Raw genomic sequence first — 26985 nt, 5'->3', positions numbered from 1 at the left:
AATTTCTCTATTTCTTTTTAGGGCACTAGAATTCTTCCAAAAATCACTCAGGATTGAAATCTCAAGTTCACCTCTTTATCCTCCCTCATTCCCCATATCCAAAAATTGGCCAAGTTTTGTTTCATTCTAACCCTAAAAGATCTCTTACATCTGTTCCTTTTTGTCTACTCATACAACCATGACCCTAGTTCAGACCTTCATTTCTCTCCTGATTAATTTCAGTAACTCCTTAACTCCCTTCCTGTTCTCCCACCCCTCCCTTTTTAAATACATTTCTCCCCTCTTCAAACTATCCTACACATCATTGCCAAAATAATTTTAATGTGTCAGTCTAACTGTCACTGTCCTGCTCAAGGAGCTTAAGTGGCTCCCTATCACCTCCAGGACAAAATAAAACTTTATTTTATGAAAACCAGGGGCCATGTAGTTCCGTACTGCCTTTCTGGGCATTTCACATTACTCCGCTTCAAACACTCTACATTCTAGACAAATTGGCCTGCTTCTTGCTGGGTCTGTCTTATACAGTCACATTTCTCTCCCCATACTTTATGACCCAGCAAGACTGATCTTCTGGTTCACACTCAGTAGTCTACCTCTGACTCCATGCCTTTTTTCTGAATGTCTCCCAAGTCTGGAATGTTCTCCCTTCTCATTTCTGCCTCCTGGCTTTCCTGGCTTCCTTCAGGACTCAGCACAAATCCCACTTTCTGCAAGAGGACTTGCCTTACCTTCCCCCACCCCTCCCATGCCTGAAATACCTCTCTTTAGTCTTTACCTCTTAGAAACTCCAGCATCCTTCTAGGCTCAGCTTAAGTACCCTCTCCTACACAGGCTTTTCCTAACTCCCCCTATGCCCCCCTCATTTGTTAGTGCCTTCTCATTCCTGAAATTATGTATTTATCTCCACATCATTCCCCTACTCAAAAGTCTTCCATTGTCTGTTGACTCTAAAATATAAAGTCTCAGCTTGGCATTTAAGGCAAGCCAAAATCTGTCTCCCACCTATCTTTGTGGTATTATTTCATTTAACTCCCCTTCACATGCTCTCTGTGTTCTTACAGTTCTGTGTTTGTACAGTTCTTACACATTGTTCTTAACAGCTATTTCCCACACATGACATCCCGTCTCCCACCTCAATGCCTGGGGCACAGATATGCCTCCATGTCTCAGCACTCCCTCCTTACTTCCTCCTTATAAAATCCCTAGCTTGCTTCAAGCCACAGGTCAGCTGCCAGTTCAGCATGAGACCTCTCCTGAGCCCCAAAGTGACTTTTCCCTCTAGGTATTACTTTGCATTACGTGCATATGCTTTGCATTTAGTTATCTGCATGTTTCATGTCTCCATATTAGAGTGTAAGCTCCCTGAGGTCAAGGACAATTTTGCTTTTTGATTTTGTATCCCCAGAAATTAGCATAGTGCTTTTGCACAGAATAGGTCCTTAATAAATGGCAAATGAATTAAATTGAGGGGGAAAAGTATGGTGATTGTCATCAGTATCATCTTTAGAAAAGAACAGCAGTATTCAGAATCAAGCCAGTGTGATCAAGAAGGCACAGTTTATTTACCAAAGCCTGTCACAGAGCATTTAGAAATGAATTATTCCAAAGAATGAGCTAGTCAGTCAGCCTTTTACTCGTCTGACACCGCTTCCCACTTTGTTTATCTCTGAAATACAACACCACACCACAACGTGTTTCTTCACTGAACACCTCACATCTCTGCATTGTGCTTGTAGGCAGCTCCTTACCGTTTGGGAGCAGAATGGCTTGCTGGGTGCATCAGCTCTGGCATTTGCTGCTTCAAGACTACTGAGGTCAGGATTGTAGATTCATTCATCTATGATATGAAATACTTGCACAGGAAAGCATAACATAAGAGGAAATGGCAGGCAAGACATGGAAAGAAACTTTTAAAGAGGAAATAGGATGGGGGAGAATAGCCATATAGTGAGACAGGCACTACAAGGGAAAGAAAGAATAATAGGATGTATCGCTTTTATCTTCCTTTTATATGAGTTCTCTCTGAGCTGGGATATAGATTTTTTAATACCCATACAACACCCAGAAGATTGTAAGGAAAGAAAAGAGCTAAAGTAAAAAGCAAAATGAATAATGCCTTCAGAAAGACAAATAAAGAACACAAGAGATTCATCAATAAGCATTCACTAAGCACCTACTATGTGCCAGAAGATACAAAGACAAAATGAAATAGCCCTGACCCTCAAGAAACCTGTATTCTGTTGAGAGAAAAAATATGTAGAAATAGAAGCATATGCTAATATATATTATGAATATGTATATATATGCATATATATAAAACATAAACACAAGGGGTTTTTTTTTGAGTAGGGGAAGGCATTTGCAGTTAGGGAGGATCATGAAAGGCCTCATATAGGAGGTAAGAATGAGGAGGGAGTGTATTCCTTTCAAAGGCATGGAGACAAGAGTTAATAATGAATGTCTTGTGTGAAGAAGGCCAGTTGGGCTGGGCCATAAAGTAAGGAAATTAGGGCATTGAAAAGCAGGAAAGGTAAGCTGTAGCCAGGTTGTCAAGGACTTTAAATGTCAAAGAGAGGAGTTTGTATTTGGTCCTAGAGGCAGGAGAACCACTGGACTTCACTGAGTGGGAAAATGACATGATTAGAGCAGTGCCTTAAGAATATCACTTTGATAGCTGTGAGAAGGAGGACCTGGAGGAGAGAAAGACAAGTAAGAGGAAAACCAAGAAAGAAACAGTGTGATGAAAACCAGAGAGGAGAGACTATCTAGGAAGAAAGTATGATCAACTGTGTCAAATGCTTCATAGAGAAGAAAGATGAAGATTGAGAAGGGGTCATTGAATTCGACAATTAAGCCATCATTGGTATCTTTGGAGAGATCAGTTTTGTTTGAGTGATTAGGTCACAAGACCTAGTTATATAGCACTAAGAAGTGATTCTCAAGGAAAAAGGAAATGAAGCCAAATGAGTACAGACTGTATTTTGGGATTTAGGCTGTGAAAAAGAGGAGAGATGTTGGTATGTCTCTATATGAAAGGAAGGAATGAAGGAAAGAAAGAAGGACAGAAGGAAGGGTGAGAAGAAGGGAAGATAGGAAGGGAGGGAGAGAGAGAGGGAGAGAAGAAAGAAGGGAAGGAGAGGAGAAAAGAAGGAGAGGAAGGAAGGAGGAGGGAGGAAGAAAATGAAAAGGAAGGAGTGAAGGAAACAAAGAATAGATGTGTGAATATATATATATATATATATATATATATACATATATATATGTATGTATGTATGTATGCATGTACGTTTCTGGAAGGCAGTGTTTAGCAACAGAATCTGAGGAATATTGCTACTCCATTGTTACCTAGATTATCAGATTAAGATCCAGGAGATGTGGTTTCAAAGTCAGTCTTGCCACTAGCATAATGACTTTGGACAAATATAAAAACCTGACTCCACTTCCTCACCACTCACTGCTTCATCAATGCCTTGCAAATTGCTTCTATGCTCACCATTTTATTAAACACGATCTCCAAAAGGTCACCAAATATTTCCTAATAGCCAGATATAATGGCCTTTTGTTTGGTCCTGATCCACTCATCAGTGGCCCTTGATGCTATTGGCCACTTACTCCTTCTGGATGCTCTTTCCTCTTGGCTTCAGAGATATCTCACTTTTCTGATTTGTCCTCCACTAGTTTGTCACCCTCTTCCTGACCACTCTTCCCTGAGTTCTGCCCTCAGACTTTCTCTTTTCTCTCTCCATTCTCTCCTTTGCCAATCTCATCCATTTACACGGCTTAAACTCCCCCCTCTTTAATGACTCCCAAATCTCTGTCCCTAGTCTGAGCTCCAGACCCACGTTTCCAATTGCCTACATCTCCATTTACGTGTTCCAACAGCACCTCAAAATTGAGCTTGTTATCTTTCCCCCTAAATCTGTCCCTTCTTCTGATATCGCTAGTTTTACTGTTGCCACCATTTATCCAGGGTCTCATATTTGAAACTTTGGTGTTTTTTTACTCTTCTCTTCTTTGCAATTGGTTCCCAAGGTCTACTGATTCTTTGTCTACAGGAACTCACACATCTATTGCTTACTTTCTACTGCCATTGACACCACTGTAGTACAAGCCTTCATTACCTCTCACCTGGCCCATTGCAAAAGCTTCCTGGTCTTTCTGTTGCTACTTTCTTCTTCCTTTATTCCATTCTTCATGGCACTGCTAGATATTCTCCTGATGCATAACTCTGGTCTGGTCACTCCTCTGCTTGAGACCTTTCAAAGCAACCTGTCTGTTGCTTACTATTCTACTTCTGGCTTCAATAGGAGAAGGGATAAAAGAAAGACTTGAATCAAAGAAGCAAGAGAAATAGCTAGTATTTATATAGCCCTTTAAGATTTGCAAAGCAATTTTCATGTATTTTCTCATTTTATCTTCACAGCAAGTCCTAAAGGCAGCTATGTGGTATAGTGGATAGAGTGCCAGGCCTGGAGTCAGGAAGCTCAAATTTGGTCTCAGACTCTAACTGTACGAACCCCAGCAAGTCACTTAACTTCTATCTGCCTCAATTTCTTCAATTGTAAATTGTGGATAATAATAGCACCTACTGCCCAGAATTGTTGTGAGGATCAAATGAGATAATATTTGTAAAGAGTTTAGCACAGGGTCTGACACAATAGGTACTTAATAAATGCTTGTTTCCTTCATCCAACAATTCTGTGAGGTAGGCAGTGTTACGATCCCCAATTTACAGATGGAGGCTGAAAGCTGAAGTGACTTGCCCAGGATCACATAGTTAGTAAATGTCTAAGCCAGGATCTGGAACTCAGCATTTCCTGACTTCCAGTCCTAGCACTTGATATATCCACTATATATCCCTCCACTATCCATCCACCCTATACTACCTACTCGCCCAATTGTGAATTGAAACTTGGAGGGCTCTGGATTTCTGAAGAAGGACAAAATTTGAGAAAGGTAAATTTTGTAGGCCTGAAGGAGAAATTTAAGGATATTGAGCTAGAAGAGAAATGGTAGGTCTGAGGAAAAATTCTAGAATCAAAGCAGAAAGATTCAAGGACGAGAAGGAATATTCAAGCTGAAAGACTGAAAAGAATGAGCAGAAGGAAGAGAAGGACTCAAAGAAGAGGAAAAGAAAAGGAAAGAGGGATCAAGGAGAAGAACATCACTGTGAAGACAAGATAAGCAAAAAAGGAAGATGTTCGTAAGCAAGACAAGAGAAAGGAAACTAGATGTGGTTGCCAAAGACCTAATAAAGTGAGAAGATTCTATTAGTGAATTACTCTGCTCAGGAGTTGGAGAACCCCATGCAATACATCAGTATTTGTGGCTGCCTGGAGAGTTCTAGAAAAAAACCAGTATTTTAGAAAATTTGAAAAGCCAGGAGAAGCTTGCAGTGGCATGCATAGGGTGTATGATATTTTAGCTTTCTTTCACACCCAAGTTACTAGTGCATATGCTCAATGTACTAGCTGTTCTTCCTTCTACAAGAGAAGGCTAAAGGGCCTCAGAAATAATTTCACACCCTCCAAATTACCATGGAAAAATAAATATTCCATTAAAAATGGAAGGAGTTCAGTACAAAAAAGAAAAAGGATCTGGAAAAAGTAGAAGGAAATTCTGACAGCTGCTAAGAGGATGGATGTTGGAAGAATGTTACATAGAGGAGAAAGAAGAGAAGAACCATTGCACGCTTGGAGCTTAGCAACAGCTATTAGGCTCTTCCTGAAAGGGGGAACCTATACCTTCTGAGGAGGAAGCAATTACTTCTCCAAGGAGTATGATGAGGGTCTACAATTGAATAATGATCAGAAGAAGAAGAGAAAATTAGTGACGAAAAGTTAGAGGCTCTCTGCTGAGGGGTACCGAGGCAACGGTTGCAGATCTGATGACAATAGGATGGAATGCCATCTTCCCAGAGCACATGTTCCTGACTTGGCAGAGAACCTCCCAAAGTTTATCAGAACAGACAGCTGCTACCTACTTTTGGTGACTCACCTGAGCACAAATGATTTGGCCAGATGGGAAATGTAGAGAGCACTGCTAAAGATTACAAAGTATTGGGCAACAAATAGAATACTTGAGGGGCCCAGATGGTATTTTCATCACTGATGCCCATCAAAGGTGAGGGATTGAAATGAGGAAGGCTTGAGGGGTGAACCTCAGGTTAAGAAGATAGTAACTGAGAACACAATTTAGATTTCTAGACCAAAGCTTAAAAGATAAAAAGGAAAGGTTCCTGGCTAGGAAGGGAATGCATCTAACAAGGGCTAGTAAGAATATATTTAGCTAGAGTCTTCAAAATCTAATCAAAAGGGCTTTAAATAGAAAGTGTGGAGGGAAGGGAGAAAAGAAAACAAATTGTCTATATATGTCCACATACTAGATACTATAGAGATTAGCTAATCAAGGTAGGAAGAATGGCAAGAAAGATATCTAGAAATTCACATGGAATAAAATCCAAGAAAGGAGTCAGCAATAAAACCCATAACCTAAGACATCTGTACACAAATGAAAAAAGAATGGCTAGCAAGCAAGAAACAGTAGAGATTCTAATTCAAAGAGGCAACTTTGACCATCATATTAGCATCACTGAGACTTGGTGGCATGAGACCCATAAATTGGAACATGGCTCTGGAAGAATATATCTTATTCAAAAGAAACAGGATTAGTAAATATAGGTGATGGGGGAGAAAAAGAGTAGTTGAGCACCATTAGAGATTCATGTGAAGAAATCCAGGGACCAGAACATGGAAACATAGGAGAAAACATTTTTGTGAAAATGAACAAAGAAAGAAAGAAACATAATAGTATTACCACAATACACGATAGTCCACCTAGACAGAAAGAGGAAACAGATGAGGCCTCTGGTAAAAATATCAGAGATGTGGCATATTAGTGCTGTAGATATTCTGGTGATCATGAACATGACCTGATAACTCGCAATTTTTAAGTTCCCTTTCCCCTTAAAGTAAACTCACGATACCTTTGGAAATAAAGTCCATAATTCTCAGTGCATGATAGCTGCTTGACAAATTTATGCTGTTGATGGAAATGATGGCCATGATGTCTAAAGCCTGTTTTTTTTCAGAATAGCATCCAACTCTAAGGAAATCTCATTGAATATTTTGGCTCAACACAATTGCTGATCTACTTTCTTGTGTTGTAGGCAAACAAAATAAAAAAGACCAGAAGAAAAAATGCTTTAGGCTGAATAACACAGCATTGTATTCACTTAATATTTGCACTCACCCCTATTTTCTTAGAAGCATAGAATCTTAAGAGCCAGAACAGGTCTCAGAGGTAATGTTGTCCAATCCATACCTGAATAAGGATCTCCTATACCATATACCACGAAAATGGTCCTTCAGTCTTGTTTGAAGGCCCACTTGAAGAGCTAACACACCACCCCTTCAGGAAGCCCATTCCACTTTGGATAACTGTCATTGTTAAGAAGTTTTTTTTTTCTTTAATCTCTGTAACTTTCACCCAGCGCTATATTTGCCTCTGGGATCAAGATGTCATCATGAGAGTAAAACTGCTACTTCCCCTCCGTTTTCCATAGTCTCTGCCTTCCACTGTCTCTATTATCTTTCTGCTCTTTTCCCTAAAACTTTCTCTACCACCTGATCACTTCTGTCATCAAATTGCAATGGCCTCTGCCTGCTGACCAGTGTGCCATTTGCTAGTCTATCCAGCACTACTGTTACTACCCATCTCCCATTTTCTGCCACTTTCTCCAACTTCCAATGCAAAATTACCTTCACAATGTTGTACCTTCTATTTGGGAGCCAAAAACTTAGTGTAAAAAACATGAGTATAATTTCTAGCTTTACTCTTTAGACTTTCTGGAAGAGAGCAGGAACTTTTTATCCTATTGAACATGAAGTCTACATGGTTTTTATTAAAAAGCTCCAATTTGTCAATGCTGGTGATCAGCAATAGTTCTTAAATTTTTCTTTGAAAGCTACACAATTCAATATGTAGAAAACTTTTGGAGCCACTTTATAGGAGTTGGGACCGGCCCACTTTGAATTATTTCTAATTTGTTTAGAAGAGGTACTGAAATTATTTGAGCACATTAGAAATTAATTAGGTAGTAGGAAAAAATGAATCACTAGGGTGCATTTCCTCGAAATGGACTCATGAGTCACCATTGTACTATTGCCAAAATATGAAAGAAATGAATTGTATCAAGAAATTCAGAAGAAAGCAGAAGAAAACTGGATTTGGAAACAGTAGACCTGGGTCTAAATCTTGGCTCTCCCACCGACTACCTGGGAGATCTTGGCAAATTGCTTTACTTCTCTAAATCTCACTTGCCATATATGTGAAATGAAAACTTTGGACTAGATCAGGGGTTTCTCAAATAGAAAGAGCCCTTTTCAGATACCCCTCCATGATAGTTGTTCTACTGTTTAAGAAAACAGATGATGACAAAAAGCTACCCTGAATCAAGTAATATTTTAAATTTATTTAAAGCTCATTAATCACAAGAGCATCAACATATATTTGAAAGGTAGTAACACATATATGAATGAGACATATTATTCTGTGTACATCATAGAGTGAATGTATATTTGCATATTGATTACACTGAAACTATTTTCCTGTTGGGCACAAATAAAGCATCAATATTACAAAGCTGTACGCACAAAACCAATTCATCACACTGAATATTTTGTTGGAACTAGACCACTTCAAAATGGCAATGCTCCATGAATTAATGAAATGAAGAACTATTGCAATAATGCTTTGGACACTAGGGGTCTGTGGCCCACAGGCTGAGAAATATTGGACTACATGCTTGCTAAGGTCCTTTTTGGCTCTCAAATACTACCCTGCTAGGAGCCACACATGCAACATTAGCTCTCATTCAACCATGAAGTGATGTTTTGGTTTGCTTAAATTTTCTGGAGCAGAGCTTTACCTTTTCTAATGTGTATTTGATGTAAGGTAGCTCGAGAAAAGGAGTGTTTGGGGGTCACAATGGAAAGGGAAAACATAAAAGATGGGTGGAGGGTGGGAGCTGAGCTAGATAGAGAGAGAGTGAGGGAAGTAGAAGGAAAAGAAAAGGGTTCTCCCCTAGGCAGAAGGTGGTTCTGAATCATGAGGAATAGAGGGGCAGGAGGTAGGAATTGGCTAACCACAGAGCATGGGCAGTACCAAGTTAACTGAGTTAACTCCAAGATTCTAATTAGAATGATTTGGAGGTAGCTCTGCACAATCCTCACTCAGAGTTGGGGCCCTCTCATACGAGTACAGTGGGAGAACAGTGGATTCTTTATTTCAGAAGAAGCATATCAATTGTTACCATAATCATTTAAAATGTTTACTCAGCAAGTGTTCCTCTGTGCAAGCCTCTGTGCTAGATCTTAGGGACAGTATGGCAACATGCTCCCATGACAGCCACAGGACCATGACAGTTAGGGCCTTCCAGGGTATTGGTCAGCTGGGCAGTGCTGAGGGCCTGAGGAGAGGGTCAGCAAGGCCCTGGTCTTGAATCCCTACTCCCAGTTCAGGTTCTGCATTTCAGTTCCTTTTTTTTTCCTTTCTGTCTCAAATTCGACAAACTTGAATACATTTATTTTGCTTTGGTATTAGAGTGAAACCTGGGACTAAGAGAACCCCTGAATCCAGCCTCATCACACCTGTGAGTTATGCCATTTTCTCCAAGAACTGTAAACCAGAATCAGCAGTCTAAAAGCATCACTCCCTCTTCCCTCTCCCCTATATTGTAGTGACACCACTTGGACCACTTGCCTTCCTCCTCATCTCCCCATTTTCCTGTCACCAGGTACTTATTGCTTTCTATAGAGAAGGGAACATAGGAAGAGAAGGGAGACAAACACTCAGGCCACATGGGATTGTACCTTGATACTTCTCCATATAGTCCCTGCCAGGACTACATTGGGCTAAGGTCTAACTCATTACTAGATAACCATTGTGATCTGTAGCAGGCTGGCTCCAGGATCTGCTCTCTGGGATAGACTCTGAAGAGTCTGGCTTAGAGAGCCTGGCTCCACTAGTTTGTGAAGAAGTCTTCAGTGTGGGATGGCCCCTGTTCAGGGAGGAGTTGGTATTAAGATTTGGTTTTGTCTTTCCCAGGATTTCAGGGTAGGGGTGTCACATCTGAATGAAACCAAAACAGCCCTATTCTCTGGTCTTGGATGAGATCTGCAATTCTGAGAGCATTTTTAATAGGACAAAACAAGTCACAGAGCATGTCAATGAATCGCTCAACCCCTGAGTCATTTCTTAGCAGTGAATCTAGCCTAAATGAACTAAAATCTTTAAAAAATTGGAAAAGTGTCAACTGCTTTGTGCTACAGATTATTCAGGATATTGTACTATTAAACAGAATATAAATCACTTCACTAAAAGGTAAGTTATCTTTCATACGTATTAATAGGTTATATAATATCTAACTTACGAATTGTTGGTAAATAATATTGCATGTATTACCTTTGTATCCTTGCTCAGTTTCCCTGAGATCAATTTTGGTTATTGGTTTGAAGTCAATATCCCATAATCGTATGCACCCGTCTCGACCACCAGTGGCAAAGCCCTCATCACAGGCATACATGCTAAAGATTCCAGCCTGTTAATCCAATAATGTGATTGTCAGCAATTCAATCATCCTGAAAATGGGCTCTACATATCTTTTTATCATTAGACAAAGGAAACATTCGCTCAAGTCAACTGTTAGTAGGTCTAGACATTGTGTATTCTTAGACAATTTTGTTTGGGAAGAAAATATTTTCCAACTAAAAAATAATTTAAGCAAACAAATTTGAGAATCTACTTTAAAGCAATTATTTGCAATTTTAATATTTGAAAGCATATTATGATCAAAATTCTATAGTTCTTTCACAACTAAAGCAAATTTGAAATAGTAAATATTCAATGATTATGGATTATTTTAATAAAGAAAATTAAATCAATAATGGGACACAAATAAATTGCTGCCAAAAATAAGCAAAAACAAATAAGTAAGCAACACAAAACTTTTTTATCGATACAGAAATGCCTGAGATGTGATTAAACAAGTTCACTCAGATATCACTTGGAATCTAATTGGAACTGAGAGAACGAATTGCATTTTCTTGGGCATGATCAAAACTACATCTGTAACAGTTTGTACTCGTTTTTTTTTCCCCACTCTTGAAGCAGTGTCACAATGTACAGATCACCATGTCTTTTACATTAAGTGTTCTTCAGCATGATTAAGAGTTCCACCAAAGTGAGGTGGCATCATATGATGCTACATATGGTTCATTCTACTCACTGGTTTTTGTGAATTTGAAATGAAAATGTCTGGCCCCAGGGTGGGGAACATCTACAGCCTCAAGGACACATGCGGCCCTCTAGGTCCTCAAGTGTGGCCCTTTGACTGACTCCAAACTTCACAGAACAAATCCCGTTAATAAAAGGACTTGTTCTGCAAAACTTGGACTCGGTCAAAAGGCTGCACCCAAGGATCTAGAGAAGGCGACATGTGGCCTCAAGGGCCCAGGTTCCCCACCCCTGATCTGGCCTCTTGACCAAATGAAGACACATTCCCTAAAAGTATTTACTGATGGAAGATCAGATGGAGGACTTAGGAAATGAGGAAATTGGTCTATGATGTAGAAAACAAAAGCTTAATGTCAACACAGATCAAATTGTTTTGTGTTACTTAGAACTGGGCTTTTCAAAAAGTACATGTAACATTCTCTTCATTTTCAAGGCCATGGGTCAGTGAAGGGCAATATGAAATCTTTCAGGGGATGATAAGGTCTGATAAGTTTGGACTAAATATTTAAAAAAAATTTCTGCTCACTACAGACTTTTTCAAAGGGTTTTCTCTTCCACATTTTTTCTCTATTTTTTCCCCTGATTCTCCTCAATTAAGCACTTTCTATTTTAGCAACTGTGCTCATCATAAATTAAATAATCTACTATTCATGATCTGGAGATTGACTGTTTTCCTATCTGACAAAGGATATCAGAGCAGTAAGGATAGCGCTATCCTCTTATTTCTAGCCTGTCAAAAGAAAGGGTGGTATTAGTTTTGTCTGCAGAGGCATTGAGAACTTATATAATACAATGATGTGGAAAAGCTACTCATCTAAACTTTCAGAGTATTCAAAGTAAATATCACTAAGGTCAAAATGAAATAATAAGAGCCAGTATTTACATAACATTGTAAGGTTCGCAAAGTGCTTTACAAATATTACCTAATTTTGATCTTCACAACAACCCTGAGAGGTAGGTGCTACTCCTGTCCCCATTTTATAGATGAGGAAATTGAGGCAATAAAAGGTCACAAAGTTACTAAGTGTCAGAGGCTGGCTTGAACTCAGGTCTTCCTGACTCCAAGTCCAATGCTCTATCCACTTCACCATGTAACTGCCTAAAAAGTTATGAATCTTATTTCATAGTAAGATTAATTGCTGAAATGAAATGTAACTAATAAAAAAAATTATAAATAACAGAAGCCTAGTATTTTACAAAAGGCATTGCTGATTAATAATACTGGTTATAAGATCAATAGCCCCAGAGAATGTCATTTAAATTGTTGTGACCTTGAAATGCATTTTCTCCTCAGTAACTTGGGAAATAGTCCCGAGACATAACAGATGTTCAATTTGAAACCTAATCCTTCATTTTTAATGCTCCTTTAATTCATGCTGAGTGCTCACTGAGGCCAGTGCAGTCCTAAGTAGTGGATCAAAAATATATAGGTTGAGTCTTTCACAATTTTCCAAGGTATCCCCCAATCCTCTCATGATACTTACACTATGAGCTCCTTGAATTGTGCGGACTAAGTTTAGCCCTTTCCAGACATAGATATCTCCATTTAAAGCACCAGAGTAGGTAACATCTTCTTTGGCACATGCGAGGCAAAGGATCGTCTGTAGATCCCCTGTTTTGCCAAATATTCCTCTTTTTGCAGTCAGTGCATTTCCACATAGTGTCCAAAACTATAGAACAGAAACAATAGATTAAAAGCCATCTTCAAAAACAGATGATTCCAAAGTCTCTCATCACAGATATCTATTTCCTAGGGTTGCATGGCATGAAGACATTATAGGGAACATTGTACCTGAGCTATAGAGGTCATTGAGAAGGAAAGTCAAAATACCCTGCATTCTTTCAGCCAGATACTAACACTATCACTATGCTAAAAATGTAAAGTATCATTAAAAAATCTTCTGTGACAGAGAATTATAATAATAATTGAACTTTATATATTGATTTAAATTTCACAAAGAATATTTCACGCATCATCTCATTTATTCCTTATAGCCCTGTGTAAAAAAAATCACATATTTTCAATGGTTTAGTAATTAAGGAACTATCCCTGTTTGCATTTTCATGATGAGTTACTAATGCTTGTCAAATTACTTCAATTTTTAGTAGCAAGAAAGTCAATAACCTCAAGGAATTAGAGTAACTCATAAGTCAATTAAAGTCGATTCAAAGTGGATGATGGATCACAAGAGTTTTAAAAAGAAAAAGCTTATAACATTTCAAATATGCCCATATTTTCAAATGAAAGGTTTACTGGTTAATTAGTTAATTAGAAGTAGACTGAGAGTTGGAAAATGTGGTGAGGTATGGTGGAAAGAGCGCTACATTTGGACTCTACCTGGTGAATTCCAGTTCCACTATTTACTGACTGTGTGAACTTGGCAATTCACTAAACCTCACTAAGCATCAGTTTCTTCATCTGTAAAATGAGGGGGTGCTACTTGGCTTTTGATGACGGCTTTTGAGATCTCTTCCAGTTCTATGAATTCCAAAGGTTTCTTTTAAGTAAATATTTATGCTTCAATGGCCCAATTTCTCTTTTATTAACTCTTGGTATTATCTCTTAGAGATAATATCAATTATCAGTAAAGTATCTCAATGTACTGATATAGGAAAAGCTTCTGGTTCATAATTATTTTCCTTTCACTCTTAAGTGGTATAAATGGCATGATTTTATTTTGAGAGGCAGCATGTCATAGTAGATAGCAACCCTACCCCTAAATTCCAGGGTTCGAGTGTCACCTTTGATACAGAGAGGCTATGTGACCCTAGGCAAGTTATTTAATCTCTCATTGACCTAGACTACTTTCAAAAATTATAAGTTGTAGAGCATTGATTGAGGTCTGTATCATAAACCGTCCTCAAAATTGACTCCTACATGCCATCATTACGGAGGGCTGACTTACCAAAATGGAAAAGTATCAAGCACAGGTCTAGCAACAAAATGTGTTTGCTGTCCAAGAACCAGTCTAATTAAATCCATAAGAGTTCATCTCAAGCAGGTTGGACACCAAGTGAGGAATAATAATAATTATTTTACCAATTTGGTTTGTAGAATTTCTCTACTTCTTTATCTACCTTCTTCACCTCTAGCAGAGATGCTGGCATGTGGGCTCTGTCAGCTCTTTGCATGGCTTATCCTTAACGATGATCACCTCCCCCGAAAAGACAAATACAGGCAATGGAGGATTTGGTTTCATCATGTATCTGAAGGCAACACTATTTCACAGCACATTCGGTCACTTCCCTTGCAGTGCTCTTATTGGGTATAAACAAACAAAAAACCCACTAAAAATTAGGTGTGGCAAACACTCAATCTCTTTGCCAAGACAGAATAGTAAAGAACAATATTGGTTTAGAATACAAGCCTGTTTATAAAACATTCTGGAGGGATGATGGAAAGCTAGGAGCAACTTCAGCTCACAGAATAATGAAAAGCAGTGGGAGATAAAATGAGTCGGTAGAAAACTTTGACTTGAGACATAACTAAACCCTTCCCGAGAGCATTTGTTACTAATACTGAAAATAAGACGAGAAATAGACAAGAAATGCAACAGATATGCTAATGTCCCTAAACTTATCCATTCTCACCCCCAGTGACAGTGGAAGAACCACATTTGGATACTAAACACCTATATCCCCAAAGTCCATACAAAATCCTGGTTTCTGTTTTCCACCTGGCTTGGGAAGGGGAGAGGTGGAAGAATGCTGGCTTGTGCCCCAGTAAAAATTGGCCCTTGAGAAGAAGAAGAGCATCGGCTCCTGGCCAACTACATACAGGAGGAACCTGTTTGTTTGGCACAAGTTTAAAGCTAGTTAGGGGTAGACATTCATGATGTTTTGAAAAGGAGAGGGTTCTAAAAGAATGGAAATGAGCACAGATAGTCATTACAAAAAGAAAAGAAACTGAGAAAACTTCAGAAATGACCAGTTTTCATGTCCTCATCTACAAGTTTTTTTTTTTTATAAGAATGGTCTGTGAGTGGATAGGCACTGACAATGAAGCTAGAAAAGAATAGGAGAAGGTAAGCAAGCTGAATCATATTTGGAAATATTAAATATTATGTTACTTCATGTATAATGTGTTAAATATTAAATAATTAATATTTATAAATAATAAATACTATTATAAAATAAATAATAAATAATGAAAATATTAAATAATCTCATGTAAATGTGTTAAATATTAAAAGACCTAGAGGTAATCCTCTAGTGTATTGGACAGAGCCTCTGTGGAAGAACACAGCCAAGAATCACACAAAGCAAGAATACATGGATAGGGTGTGGTGAAGAGCATGTCCACATGGATGAGATAACATATATTAGAGTATCTACATGATGCAAAGCACCATGATGAGGACTGAAAATATTAGCCACTTATCCAAATATTAGATAATGTGTGATTCTAGGCAAGTTACTTAATCTCTCATTGCTTCAGGCAATGTTAAGACTAATTTTCCACACTAGTAGTTCCTATAACTATGATACCACAGGTCTGAAAACAAAGTTCCATATACTCTGCCCATATAAGACACATAGAGAGAATTATGTTCAGTTCTGAGTGTCATAATTTTAGGAAGAGCATTGACAAGTTGAAGAGCAACCAGAAAAGCAAGGGCCTCAGATGGATGCCATAACTGGCACTTTAAGAACTGAGGGTCTTTAGTGTATAGAAGAAAAGATTAGAAGGAACATGATGACTATCTTCTAGTACTGGAGGACTGTCATATCAGAATGCAGAAGTATGAAGATTCAATGATATACCTAACACATCGGTGACAAGTCAAGATAGTTTATAAACTCATCTGCAAAAAATGGAGAATAGTCAAATGGAATCTCCTCTATTTAATAATTATCTCATGTTGGGAAAACCATGGGTGATATTCTACGGTGATATTCATTTGTTCTCAAGCAAATGAGGTGAGCAGTTTTATTGCCACTGTTCAGACTTCTTCAGCCTGTAAGCATAGATCATCTAGTCCATCCCCTCCTACATTAAAATTCCACAATTTATGTGTAAAGGTTGAAGAAGGCTAGACAATGTCAACAAACCTGTTAGGCTTGTTCGCTTCAGATTCAACGAAGCACATCACCCCAAGTTGTTACTGTTTTTCAAGCACTTATTTCAGATAATTATAGTTTGACTGTCTGCCTCAAAATGCTGGTAATTAGGCAAAATATGCAGGAATTTCACCCAGGGTCTGTCAGATATTTTTTGTACCAACTGTTTTGCTTACCCTGGGATTAGCTATGATGATTTGACAAAGGAGGTAATTTAAAAATGTACATTTGACAACTGAATACATAAAATATGAACTGTGATCATGGGTTTATGGTAGAGTCTGCTGAAAATTTTTTTTTGGCTAATTCCTTCCTTAGAACAAAACCTTCAAGTTGTAGGCAGACAGAAGCAAGGGCCTAGCCCTCAGGGGGCTTTCTTAACTGGACCTAGCTCACTGGCAGATGCTTTCAATTTGTCTTACAAATGAGTGCTTGTTTTTGTTCTCACTAATGGATGTCTGCTAAAAGTATAATTAATGAAACTGACCCAAAAAAAGGGTCCCTGAGATTTTATAAATGAAAACATAAGAGCATGAGGCCTTTCTGCTTTTAGATAAAATGGATTAAAAATCTGAGTTAGCCAAGGAAGGAAAGGAGTGGAGAAAAAAAAAGAAAAAGCATTGTCCCAAATAAGCAGTTTACCTACTTGGTATCCAATAAATATGGTTTGGGGGTGTTTTGTTCTGCATGAAACTAAGACAAGGGAAATAATCAAAGGGATAGTTTCTAAAATATTTAGTTTCCTGGAGTTCTCTGAGATGAGTTAGAGTACTTCAGTTCAACAACAACCCAGCAAACATCTACTAAATACTAATGATGTTCAGAGGCTAAAGGCAGGGGAAAATATTGTTTAGATAAGTCCCTACCTTCATAAAGCTTGTAGTTTAGTAAAGTGTACCTAAATAATGGCTCTATAGAAATATGTGTGTGTGTGTGTGTGTGTGTGTGTGTGTGTGTGTGTGTGTGTGTGTGAGACCTATGAAAGACCATAAATGTGATTTGGGAATTATTTCCTCAGGTTAAATTAAGGCCTTTGTACAAAGATTACAGAATGTGTTCAAAGTCATTAGGGCTTGGTAACACACCTTGGGCCTCCCAACCATGTATCGTACATAGTAAGTACTATTCCATCCCTCATTCTCTTGCCACCAAAGCACCAAGCTGGAGCAGTAAGGATAAACATAAGGATTGTTCCAGAAAAAGGCTGGCTAGTGAATGCTTTCCCACTTGCCAGCTGCCTGCATCACCTCATATAGTAATGCCACCCTTGTGCTACAGAGAACTGTCAAAAACTTCAGCCTGGAGACAAGGAATTTGATGAAAGAGTTCTTTAAACACAATCTTATACTGAAGTCTGCAGCTCAGAAAAGAGGTTTTTCAATCACAGTGAAGGAGAGGATATTTTTGTAGCAATAAAACAGTATAGCCCCTTTTTATATTAGTTCATTGAATTCTAGAATCACAGAATTTTATGGTAGGGAGCACCTGGGAGATCATTTAAACATGAGAATTTGCTGGGGAAAAAAAACCTGGGAATGGTTAGCCTGGAAAAAAGTAGACTTAGGCAAGGAGCACCATAACCACTGCCCCATGTTTGAAGGGCTGTCTGAAGAGAGATTACATTTGTTCTGTTTGGTCCCAGGGGGCCAGAATTAGGAGCAACAGCTACAATTTGTAAGCAAGCAAGCTTGGGCTTGATACAAGAAAAAATTTCCTAACAGTTAGGAAAAAAAGGGAACTGTTTCAGGAAATAGTGGGTTTCTTGTCACTAGAAGTCTTCAGGTAGGATCCTAGGACTATCCCTCCAGCAGTCTTCTCACTCTAGAGATTATCCCATTCCTGAAGCCCTTTCCTCTGGTTAATTAGTCACCGCCCAGAACCGCCATTTTAGAAAGTACTCAGGTCAGCCATGTTCACTTCTGGCCCAGGGTTGCTATCGACTGTCTGGACTTCCATTTCACTCCAGCAGCCTTCTCACCCTGAAGATCCCTCCCCTACCACCATGCTCTGAAGCGATCCCTTTTACATGTTGTTTTCCCCATTACCATGTAAGCTTCTTGAGCTAAAGGACTGTCTTTATTTTTGCTTGCATTTGTATTCCTAATGTCCAGCATAGTGTCTGGCACATAATAAACACTTACCAGATGTTCTATTTGTCAGCCTGTCTATCTAATCATCTGTCTATCCATCCATCTATCTGTCTGTCCATCTATCAGTCTATCTATTCATCTGTCTATCTGCCTATATATCTCTCTATAGATCAAAGTCAACACTTAACAGATGTTCTATCTGTTTATCCACCTAATCTATCTATCTAATTTTCTTTCTATCTATGTCTCCTATAGATCAAAGTTAACACTTAACAAATGCCCTGTCTGTTTATTTATCTATCTATCCATCTACCTACCTACCTATCTATCTATCTATCTATCTATCTATCTATCTATCTATCTATCAATCTAACCATTTGTTGAGCTTGTTGTAGAAGGGATTTTTTTTTCTTGGTCTGGATTGTACTAGATTGCCTCTGAGGTATCATAGGTACCTTGAAACTCAGAGAATCTATAAGTTTCCCTCAACCTTTTTATTTAAATAGATTAGGAAGATGATGTTCAAAGAAGTAAAGCAATGTGTTTAAGATAGCAGAATAAATTAGTTTGTTCCTCTCTCCATTTTCTTTTGGAATAGTTATCTACCAACCTTACAAACAGAAGATATACACTCATGTTTTTAGAGTGATCTGTGTAAAGTCAAAAGTAAGGAATGTTGCTTGAGTTAATTTTATTTTCTGTGTAGTTCAGGTTGAGTAATAGAAAACATAACGGCTCTTTTTTTTTTCTTTTCTGTCTGCCTTCCTGTCTTCCTGCTTTCTTGGTGCAGTCTGATTAAAAAAAAAAAAAGATGTCCTTGTATTTCTATTCTGACTGAAATATGGCTCCTGTCTGCTAAAAAAACATTTCAAAAGATCAAAAGAAAAATCTCCTAGCTTGAGATACAAATAAATATATTTCCCAAACCTTTTTAAAATTATTGTTTCACAGAATTTAAGATACAACTGCTCCAAAAGTTGTAATGCTGAAAATATTCTGAGCTTCACTGTTTAATATTTAATTACACAGAGTGCCTTTCCAATATCTGCTGAGTACTTTATTTCATCGCTGTTTCTTTGCATTTCTGAAAGTCTGCCTTATCGGCTAGAATTAGGTATGGATAGGTGAAAGATAGCTAAAAGTACCACAGAATTAAGAAAAGTCCCCACCCCACCCCCCACGAATACCTAGCAGTTCCTTCAAATTCCTAAGTATTTGCATAAAATAACTTCACCTGAAACCTGTTCAAAATAAAATAAAACAATGGAAAAAGCAACAAAACTAATTTTACCTTAATATGTTTCACTCCGCAACTAACCGCTCTGTTTGGCTGATATGGATCCCAGGAAATATCAAAAATCTGTTTGGGAGCAAAAAGCACAGAACATTATACCAAAACATTCAAAAATGCTATTTTGATAATCCTGGATATATACCAAAATTTAATTAGTTTTTTCATGTTTTCAGATGTTAGGCTCAGTTAAATAAGACACAGTGTTATATTAATTCAGTGCTTTGAAGCTTGGATAAAAAATGAACTGGGTTAGATCAGGAATTCTTAATCTGTGGTCTATAGACCTTATGAATAAATCTCAGTAAGTTTGCAAATTTGGCTGGGAAAAAAATTAATCTTTATTTTCACCAACCTTTGATTTCCTTTGTATTCCTATGTATTCACCTATATAAAAATGTTATTCTGAGACGAGGTCCATAGCTTCACCAAACTTCCAAAGCAGTCCATGACATAAAAAAAAGTTAAGAACCTATAACTTAGATGAAGGAAAAGCCAGTGGTTGTGTCATACATTCCTTAATTTCTTGCCCCTGCTTATTGAAGGCTTGAGAGTCTTCTGAATGGAGATATAAACAGCTACAATCGTTTAGAACAGTGGTAGAGGACCTGCAGCCTCGAGACCACATGTGGCCCTCTAGGTCCTCAAGCAGAGCCCTTTGACTAATTCCAAACTTCAAAGAACAAGTCCCCTTAATAAAAGGATTTGTTTTGTAAAACTTGTTCTCAGTCACACCCAAGGGACCTAGAAGGCCACATGTGACTTCGAGGCCACAGGTTCCCTACCCCTGGTTTAGAACCAACTGATAGTATTTTCTGTAAAAATGCAACAAAGAATTTTCAGATATATCTACAGAAGAAATGCATTTAACAATTAAAGTGCTATGGCAATTCACCAATGGTATGTTTAAGGTCCTATTTATATAAACAATATGAGTAGACTTTGTATTTTTCCAAATATCTTAAAATGCTTCTGCAGATAGCTGTAAGTAGTACTAGTCTCCTTTTGGAAATGGAAAAAGCAAGACAGAGAGAAGTAGACTGATCATCAGAGCTAGCAATAAAACCCAAGTCTTCTATCTCGTGATCTAACCATTTAAGCTAAGTGATCTATCCATTTAAACGATAGTAAAGTTAGTCATAGCATATATGGAGGCAGTAATATTTATGTTGGACCAATAACAAAGATTAATTTAATCTATAACTACCCTCTAGAAGGAACCAAATAGCAGAATTAATAACATAAAAGATATTACATTACCAAAAAAAAGTAAGACTGAAAAGGAGGTAAATTTGTCATGCAGTGAAAATAAGGATAACCAGTGGATAGCTTATTTGCTCCATTGGTATCAAAAGACATAGAAATCCCTTTACCTGTTGAGCAAATCCCTTCTGAGGATTTAAGAGAAGAAACAGAGAAGAGTCATGGATGGGTTGCACTGTAAGGTTTACCTATAGATCACAGACACAGACCCTCAAAGTAAGTTCAAGCTCATTTTACTTTGTATTTGCTGTCCTGCCTGGTTTCAACTCTGTAGAACAAGATTGGAACCAGATTGGAAAAGGTCATTTTATGTCCAGTACTAAAGAAGGGCAATGCCAGGAAATATTCAAATTACCAAACAATTATGCTCATTTCACATGCCAGAAGGTTATACTTAACATTCTGCAAGCTGGGTTTCAGCAATATGTGAACTAGGAATTACTAGAGGAGCAACCTGGTTTTCCAAAAGGCAGAGAAACTAGAAACCAAATTGCCAATATTTGCTGAATTATGGAGAAAGCAAGGGAGTACCATAAAAACATCTACTACTTCATTGGCTACACTAAAGCCTTTGTCTGTGTAGATCCCCCAAAAAAGCATGAAGTCCTTAAAGAGACAGGAGTCCAGATCATCTTCTGTGTCTCCTGAGGAACCTGTATGCATGGCAAGAAGCAACAGTCATAAACAAACATGGAACAGCTAATTGGTTAAAGATTGGAAAAGGAGTGTGACAAGGCTGAATAATGTCACCTTATTTATTTAAGTTATATGCAGAATACATCATGTGAAATACCAGGCTGGATGATTCAAAATCTGTAATTAAGGTTGCTGGGAGAAATATCGACAATCTCAGATATGCAGATGGCAGAAAGTGAAAAGGGATTAAGATAAGGGTGAAAGAGGAGAATGGAAAAGTTGGCTTGAAGCTTAACTTAAAAAAAAAACACTAAAATCTTGGCAATTGGTCCCATCACTTCCTGGCAAACAGAGGGAGAAGAAATGGAAGCAGTGTCAGATTTATATTCTTAGGCTTAAAGATCCCTGCAGATGGTGACTGCAGCCATGAAATTTAAAAAAAAAAAATTGCTCCTTGAAAGGAAAGCTATGAAAAATCTGGACAGCGTACTAAAAAGCAAAGACATCACCTTGCCACAAAGGTCCATACAGTTAAAGATAAGGTTTTCTAGTAGCAATGTATGGCTATGAGAGCTAGAGTATGAGGAAAGCTGAGTGCCACAGAATAGATGCTTTTGAATTGTGGTGCTAAAGGAGACTTTTGAGAGTCCATTGGACAGCAAGGAGATCAAGTCAGTTAATACTTAGAGAAATTAATTCAGATTATTCACTGAAAGGACAAATATTGAAGCTAAAGCTTAAATACTTTGATCACCTAATAAGAAGATAGGACTCACTGGAAAAGACCTTGATGTTGGGAAAGATTGAAGGCAAAAGGAAAAGGGGATGGCAGAGGATGAGATGGATAGATTGTGTCATGGAAACATGAACTTGTTTATAGATTTTGAGAAATAGTGAGGGCAGAAGGAGCATGGGGTCACGAAGAGTCAGGATGACTGAACAATTGAACAACAATAAGGGTGGTGTTTATGCAGTATAAGGGTGGAGCCTAGGAGTCAGATTGTCCTAGTCCTAAGTCTTGCCTCTGATGTACACTAGATGTGTGATGCTGGGTGAATCATTTAAATTCTCAGTTCTCCTTTAGTTGTTGATCTGTATTGGTAAAGTGTATTTCCTCACCAGGAGTTTGCTGGACCAATGAAATAACACTTCTTGCCTTGAGTTTCTTAACTAACCATCATTCCCACTTCTACCCTCATTGGAGGAAGAAGAGTCCAAATGCAGTGTTTCTGCTTTCACTGATGAAAATAAATCACTATTGAATTGTCAACTGATTCATTCTGATGGGTATGTTTACCTCCTTCCAGTTTCATGTATGAATACTCCTGAGAGGATTTGGTTTGTAAGATTTCATTGCCAGCATCCTTCAGACTCATCATTTTAGCTATTTTATCAGGCTTTAGGCTACTTTAATTCACTTAGCTTCTTAGGTATTTCCAGATGGAGAAGCAGGTCCCCTCTACAGATTCCAGTCCTAGTTATATTTTTTTTTACAGCTTTAACATCCATTATAAATTAATAAATTGGGATCTGGCTTACAAGTCAGAACATATTTTCTTTGTTTTGGTTGGCGTGACACAGTTTGCTGAGAACTATCCACTCCAAACCTCGAGGCAGAAGACCAGATCCTTACAGCACAACTGAATCAAGCTAACCCAAAGGGACCCCTAAGATCCACAATTCTCCTTACATTAGTTTACTCCGCATAAAAATGTTCACCCTAAAAATGACAGTATATTCAATATTTAATGGGCTTTTCAGCAGGGACACCTACTTAAATGACAATACTTCAGTGGTTCTATGATCTTCACTTCTTCCCCAGTGCAGATGGAGGCAAACCTATCCACATTCTCTTCTAAGTTTCTGTGATTCCTCCTCAGTCCTCCATGGAGGTTGTACTTGAGACTCTAGAAGGTCTCTCTGGTCTTTCTTTCTTTCTTTCTTTCTTTCTTTCTTTCTTTCTTTCTTTCTTTCTTTCTTTCTTTCTTTCTTTCTTTCTTTCTTCCTTCCTTCCTTCCTTCCTTCCTTCCTTCCTCCCTCCCTCCCTTCCTTCCTTCCTCCCTCCCTCCCTTCCTTCTTTACTTTTTCTTTCTTTCTTTCTCTTTCTTTCTTTCTTTCTTTCTTTCTTTCTTTCTTTCTTTCTTTCTTTCTTTGTTCTTTCTTTCTTTCTTTCTTTTTTTCTTTCTCTCCTTCTTTCTTTCTTTTTTTTTCATACTAGTGTGTCCTTCTGTTATTACTTGTTTCCAAAAAATGATTGGCTCATTGCCTTGTCTATTATGCATGCCCTTGAAGATGTATTTTAGGATTCTTTTTGAGGTTGACTCATCATGAGTACTATGCTACACCCACCAGGCCTCTGTAATTGTGGCTCTTCTGAGATTGAGATTTCCTTTTATTTGAAGTCATTTACCATTAACAGGAGGATATTGATGTTTTAAAAATATTGCATATAATAGATGCGCACACACACACACATATATATATATGCACTTATACATATACATACATACATATATATATATATATATATATATATATATATATATATGTATGCACATACACATACGTATATATTTGACAGCAGTGTGCAGCATGGTTCATTAAAAGCATGGTTCAATTTCCTAAATGTGATCCACCTCACTTTTGGGAACATTCCAGATTCAATTCTATTCAACAAACTATATACTACATAGCAACTCAAGGTATTAATAAGACGTATTTTTAAAATCAACCATTATTAGGAATTCAAAATAGTGAAGCAAAAAAAGTGAATTATTCAAAACATTTTTGAGAAATATAATTCTTATAGACTAAAAATAGTTATCCTATTCCTTCTTGCCTGATTGCATGCAATAATTATTAAATTGTATCTTACTGATTTCAATAGGAACTGTACACAGACAAAAAAGACACTGGGGGCCATTAAATGTAACATAACTTTATCGTTATGTCATATATGTGTACATGAGAGGCACAGCGGACAGAAAGCTAGCCCCATAGCAAGAAGTCCTAGAAACATTGATTACAAAGAGCCAATGTGATTCATCAAGAACAGGTCAACCAATCTTATATGGAGGTGGTCCTTGCCAGTTCCCACCCATCTATCTGTGACATTGATCCCACTGTCCTGTCTCATCGAGGAGTTTGTCCATTTGATCATACAATTTTTTGCCCCAATTTTCCTTATCCATGTGTTCTTTCCCTGCTACCTACAAACTTGCTCAGATTTCCATTCTTTTAAAAGCTTCACTTAACCTATCATCCCCTTAAGTTAATCATATTTCTTTTTCCTTTCACAGGCAATCTCCTGCATGGGGGAGGGGGCAACTATCTATTTCCATTAACTTTATTTTATCATCTCTCAAACTCACTGCTCAGTTCCTTGCAATTTGGCTTCCATCCCCACTATTGTACAGAAACGGTTGTCTATAACGTTATCAATCATCTCTTTCCTGTTAAATCCAATAACCTCTTCTCATTCTTCATCTTTTCTGATATATCTTCAAGATTTGACACAAATGCCGTCACATATACTCTTTCCTCTCTTGGTTTTAGAAACTGCTGTCTCTAATTTCTTTTCTAACCCATAAACAAAAATTCCTCTGTCCTGTTTACAGCTTCATTATCTATATGCTGCCCTGAGCAACGGTATATCCTAGAGTTCTGTTCTAGACCATCTCTTCTTCTTTTCCTACACTCTCAGTGATTTAGTTAGCTCTAATGGATTCAATGATCATCTCCATGCAGATGATGCCCCATTCTATATATCTACCCTATATCTCTCTCCTGAGTTCCGGGCCTGAAATTTCAATTGCCTGTTTGACATCTCTACTTGGATGTCCCACAGCCACCCCAAACTTAGTGTGCTTTCCACAGAGTTGATTATTTTTCTCTCTAAACTCATGCTCCCCCCTTCCTTCTGTATTTCTGTCAAAGGTACCACCATCCTTAAGCACCCAGGCTTGCAACTTAAAAGTCAACCTCTACTCTTCGTTTTCTCTCAACCCCCATATTCAATTAGTTGCCAATCCTTGTCAATTCCATGTCCTTAGTATCTCTCATCTGCCCTCTCAGTCATACAACAACCACCCTAATCTAAGCCCTCATTGCTTCTTTTTAAAAAATTTTTATTTATTTATTTTATTCTGAACTTCAGAAATAAAACAAGCACTTCCATAACATAGTTGAATAGAAGAAAAAGATGATTGTACATCAAGCCGCAAATCTATTATGTACCACTTGCTATTCCTTTTAAATATGCAATACAGTTATTGTGTAACTTTCTTTTCTGTCTTTTTCTTCCCTCCTCTTCCCTTCCCCCGACCCCTGGCTATCATTAGACACAAATATGTGCCCTCATCACTTCTTGACTAGACTATGGCAATTACCTCCTTATTTATCTCCCTGCATTCAGGTTTTCCCCTCTCCATTACATTCTCTACAGCTGTCAAATTGACATTCCTAAAGGCCAGATCTCACCATGTCATTCTTCAATTTTAAAATGGCTCCCCATTCCCTTTAGGTTAAAACACAAACTACTTTCTTTGGTATTTAAAGCCCTTTGCAATCTGTCTCCAGCATACCTTTTACAGAAGATATGAGTTCAAATCTACCCTTAGATTCTTACTAGCTGTGTGAACATAACAAATTGTTTAACTTCTATTTGCCTCAGTTTCCTCAATTGTAAAATGGGGATCATAATAGCACCTACTTTGCAGGGGTTTTGTGAAGATCAAATAAGATAACATTTGTAAAGCACTTAGCACAGTGCCTAGCACATAGTAGGCACTATATACATGCTCATTCTCTCTCTGCCCCTTCATTATACACAATTCATTTCTCACCTCTGTGTCTTTGCATACATAGCCTATGCCTCATGCCCTCAATGCTCAGTTCCCACTCTTGGAAATCTTAATTCCTTTTAAGGTTCAGTTCAAGCCTCACCTCCTTTGAGAGGCTTTTCCTGTTCCCCCAGTTTTTAAGTATTCTATAGTTCCTTTTAGTCACTATCTATTATATATGCACATATAATGCATATGTATACAAATACACATGCATATATTTGTGTTTACACCTATATTATACATTTAGTTATCTCTAAACATGTTTTCTAGAAAATGTAAGCCCCTTAAGAACATGGACTGTCTCATATTTGTGTTTCTATCCCCAGTGCCAGTACATGGCAAGTAAGGAAGAGCTTAACTAATGTTTATTGATTGACTGACTGATGGAGAAAACATCTGTATACATTTAGTATGCTTTTATTAAAAAATGAATTAAGGCAATAACCTCAACAGAATTTAAACTGGTAAGAACAAAAGGCATTTCAAAAATTCTAAAGACATCTTA

At 37.8% G+C, this 26985-nt stretch overlaps 1 protein-coding gene across 1 annotated transcript in view; it reads right to left on the bottom strand.

Moving 5' to 3' along the window:
• Positions 1-26985, bottom strand: part of EML6 (EMAP like 6) — a 295107-nt gene that overhangs the window by 123702 nt on the left and 144420 nt on the right. Inside the window, 3 exon segments of the mRNA XM_078149518.1 lie at positions 10465-10600; positions 12780-12965; positions 19738-19806. Coding sequence (XP_078005644.1) covers positions 10465-10600; positions 12780-12965; positions 19738-19806 — 391 coding nt within the window.

The sequence above is a fragment of the Phascolarctos cinereus genome, unplaced genomic scaffold (assembly GCF_003287225.1).
Source record: "Phascolarctos cinereus isolate Bilbo 61053 unplaced genomic scaffold, phaCin_HiC Scaffold_2;HRSCAF=192, whole genome shotgun sequence".
Classification (NCBI taxonomy): domain Eukaryota; kingdom Metazoa; phylum Chordata; class Mammalia; order Diprotodontia; family Phascolarctidae; genus Phascolarctos; species Phascolarctos cinereus.
The sequence above is the reverse complement of the archived record's forward strand: the minus strand, read 5'-3'. Positions and strand labels throughout refer to the sequence as shown.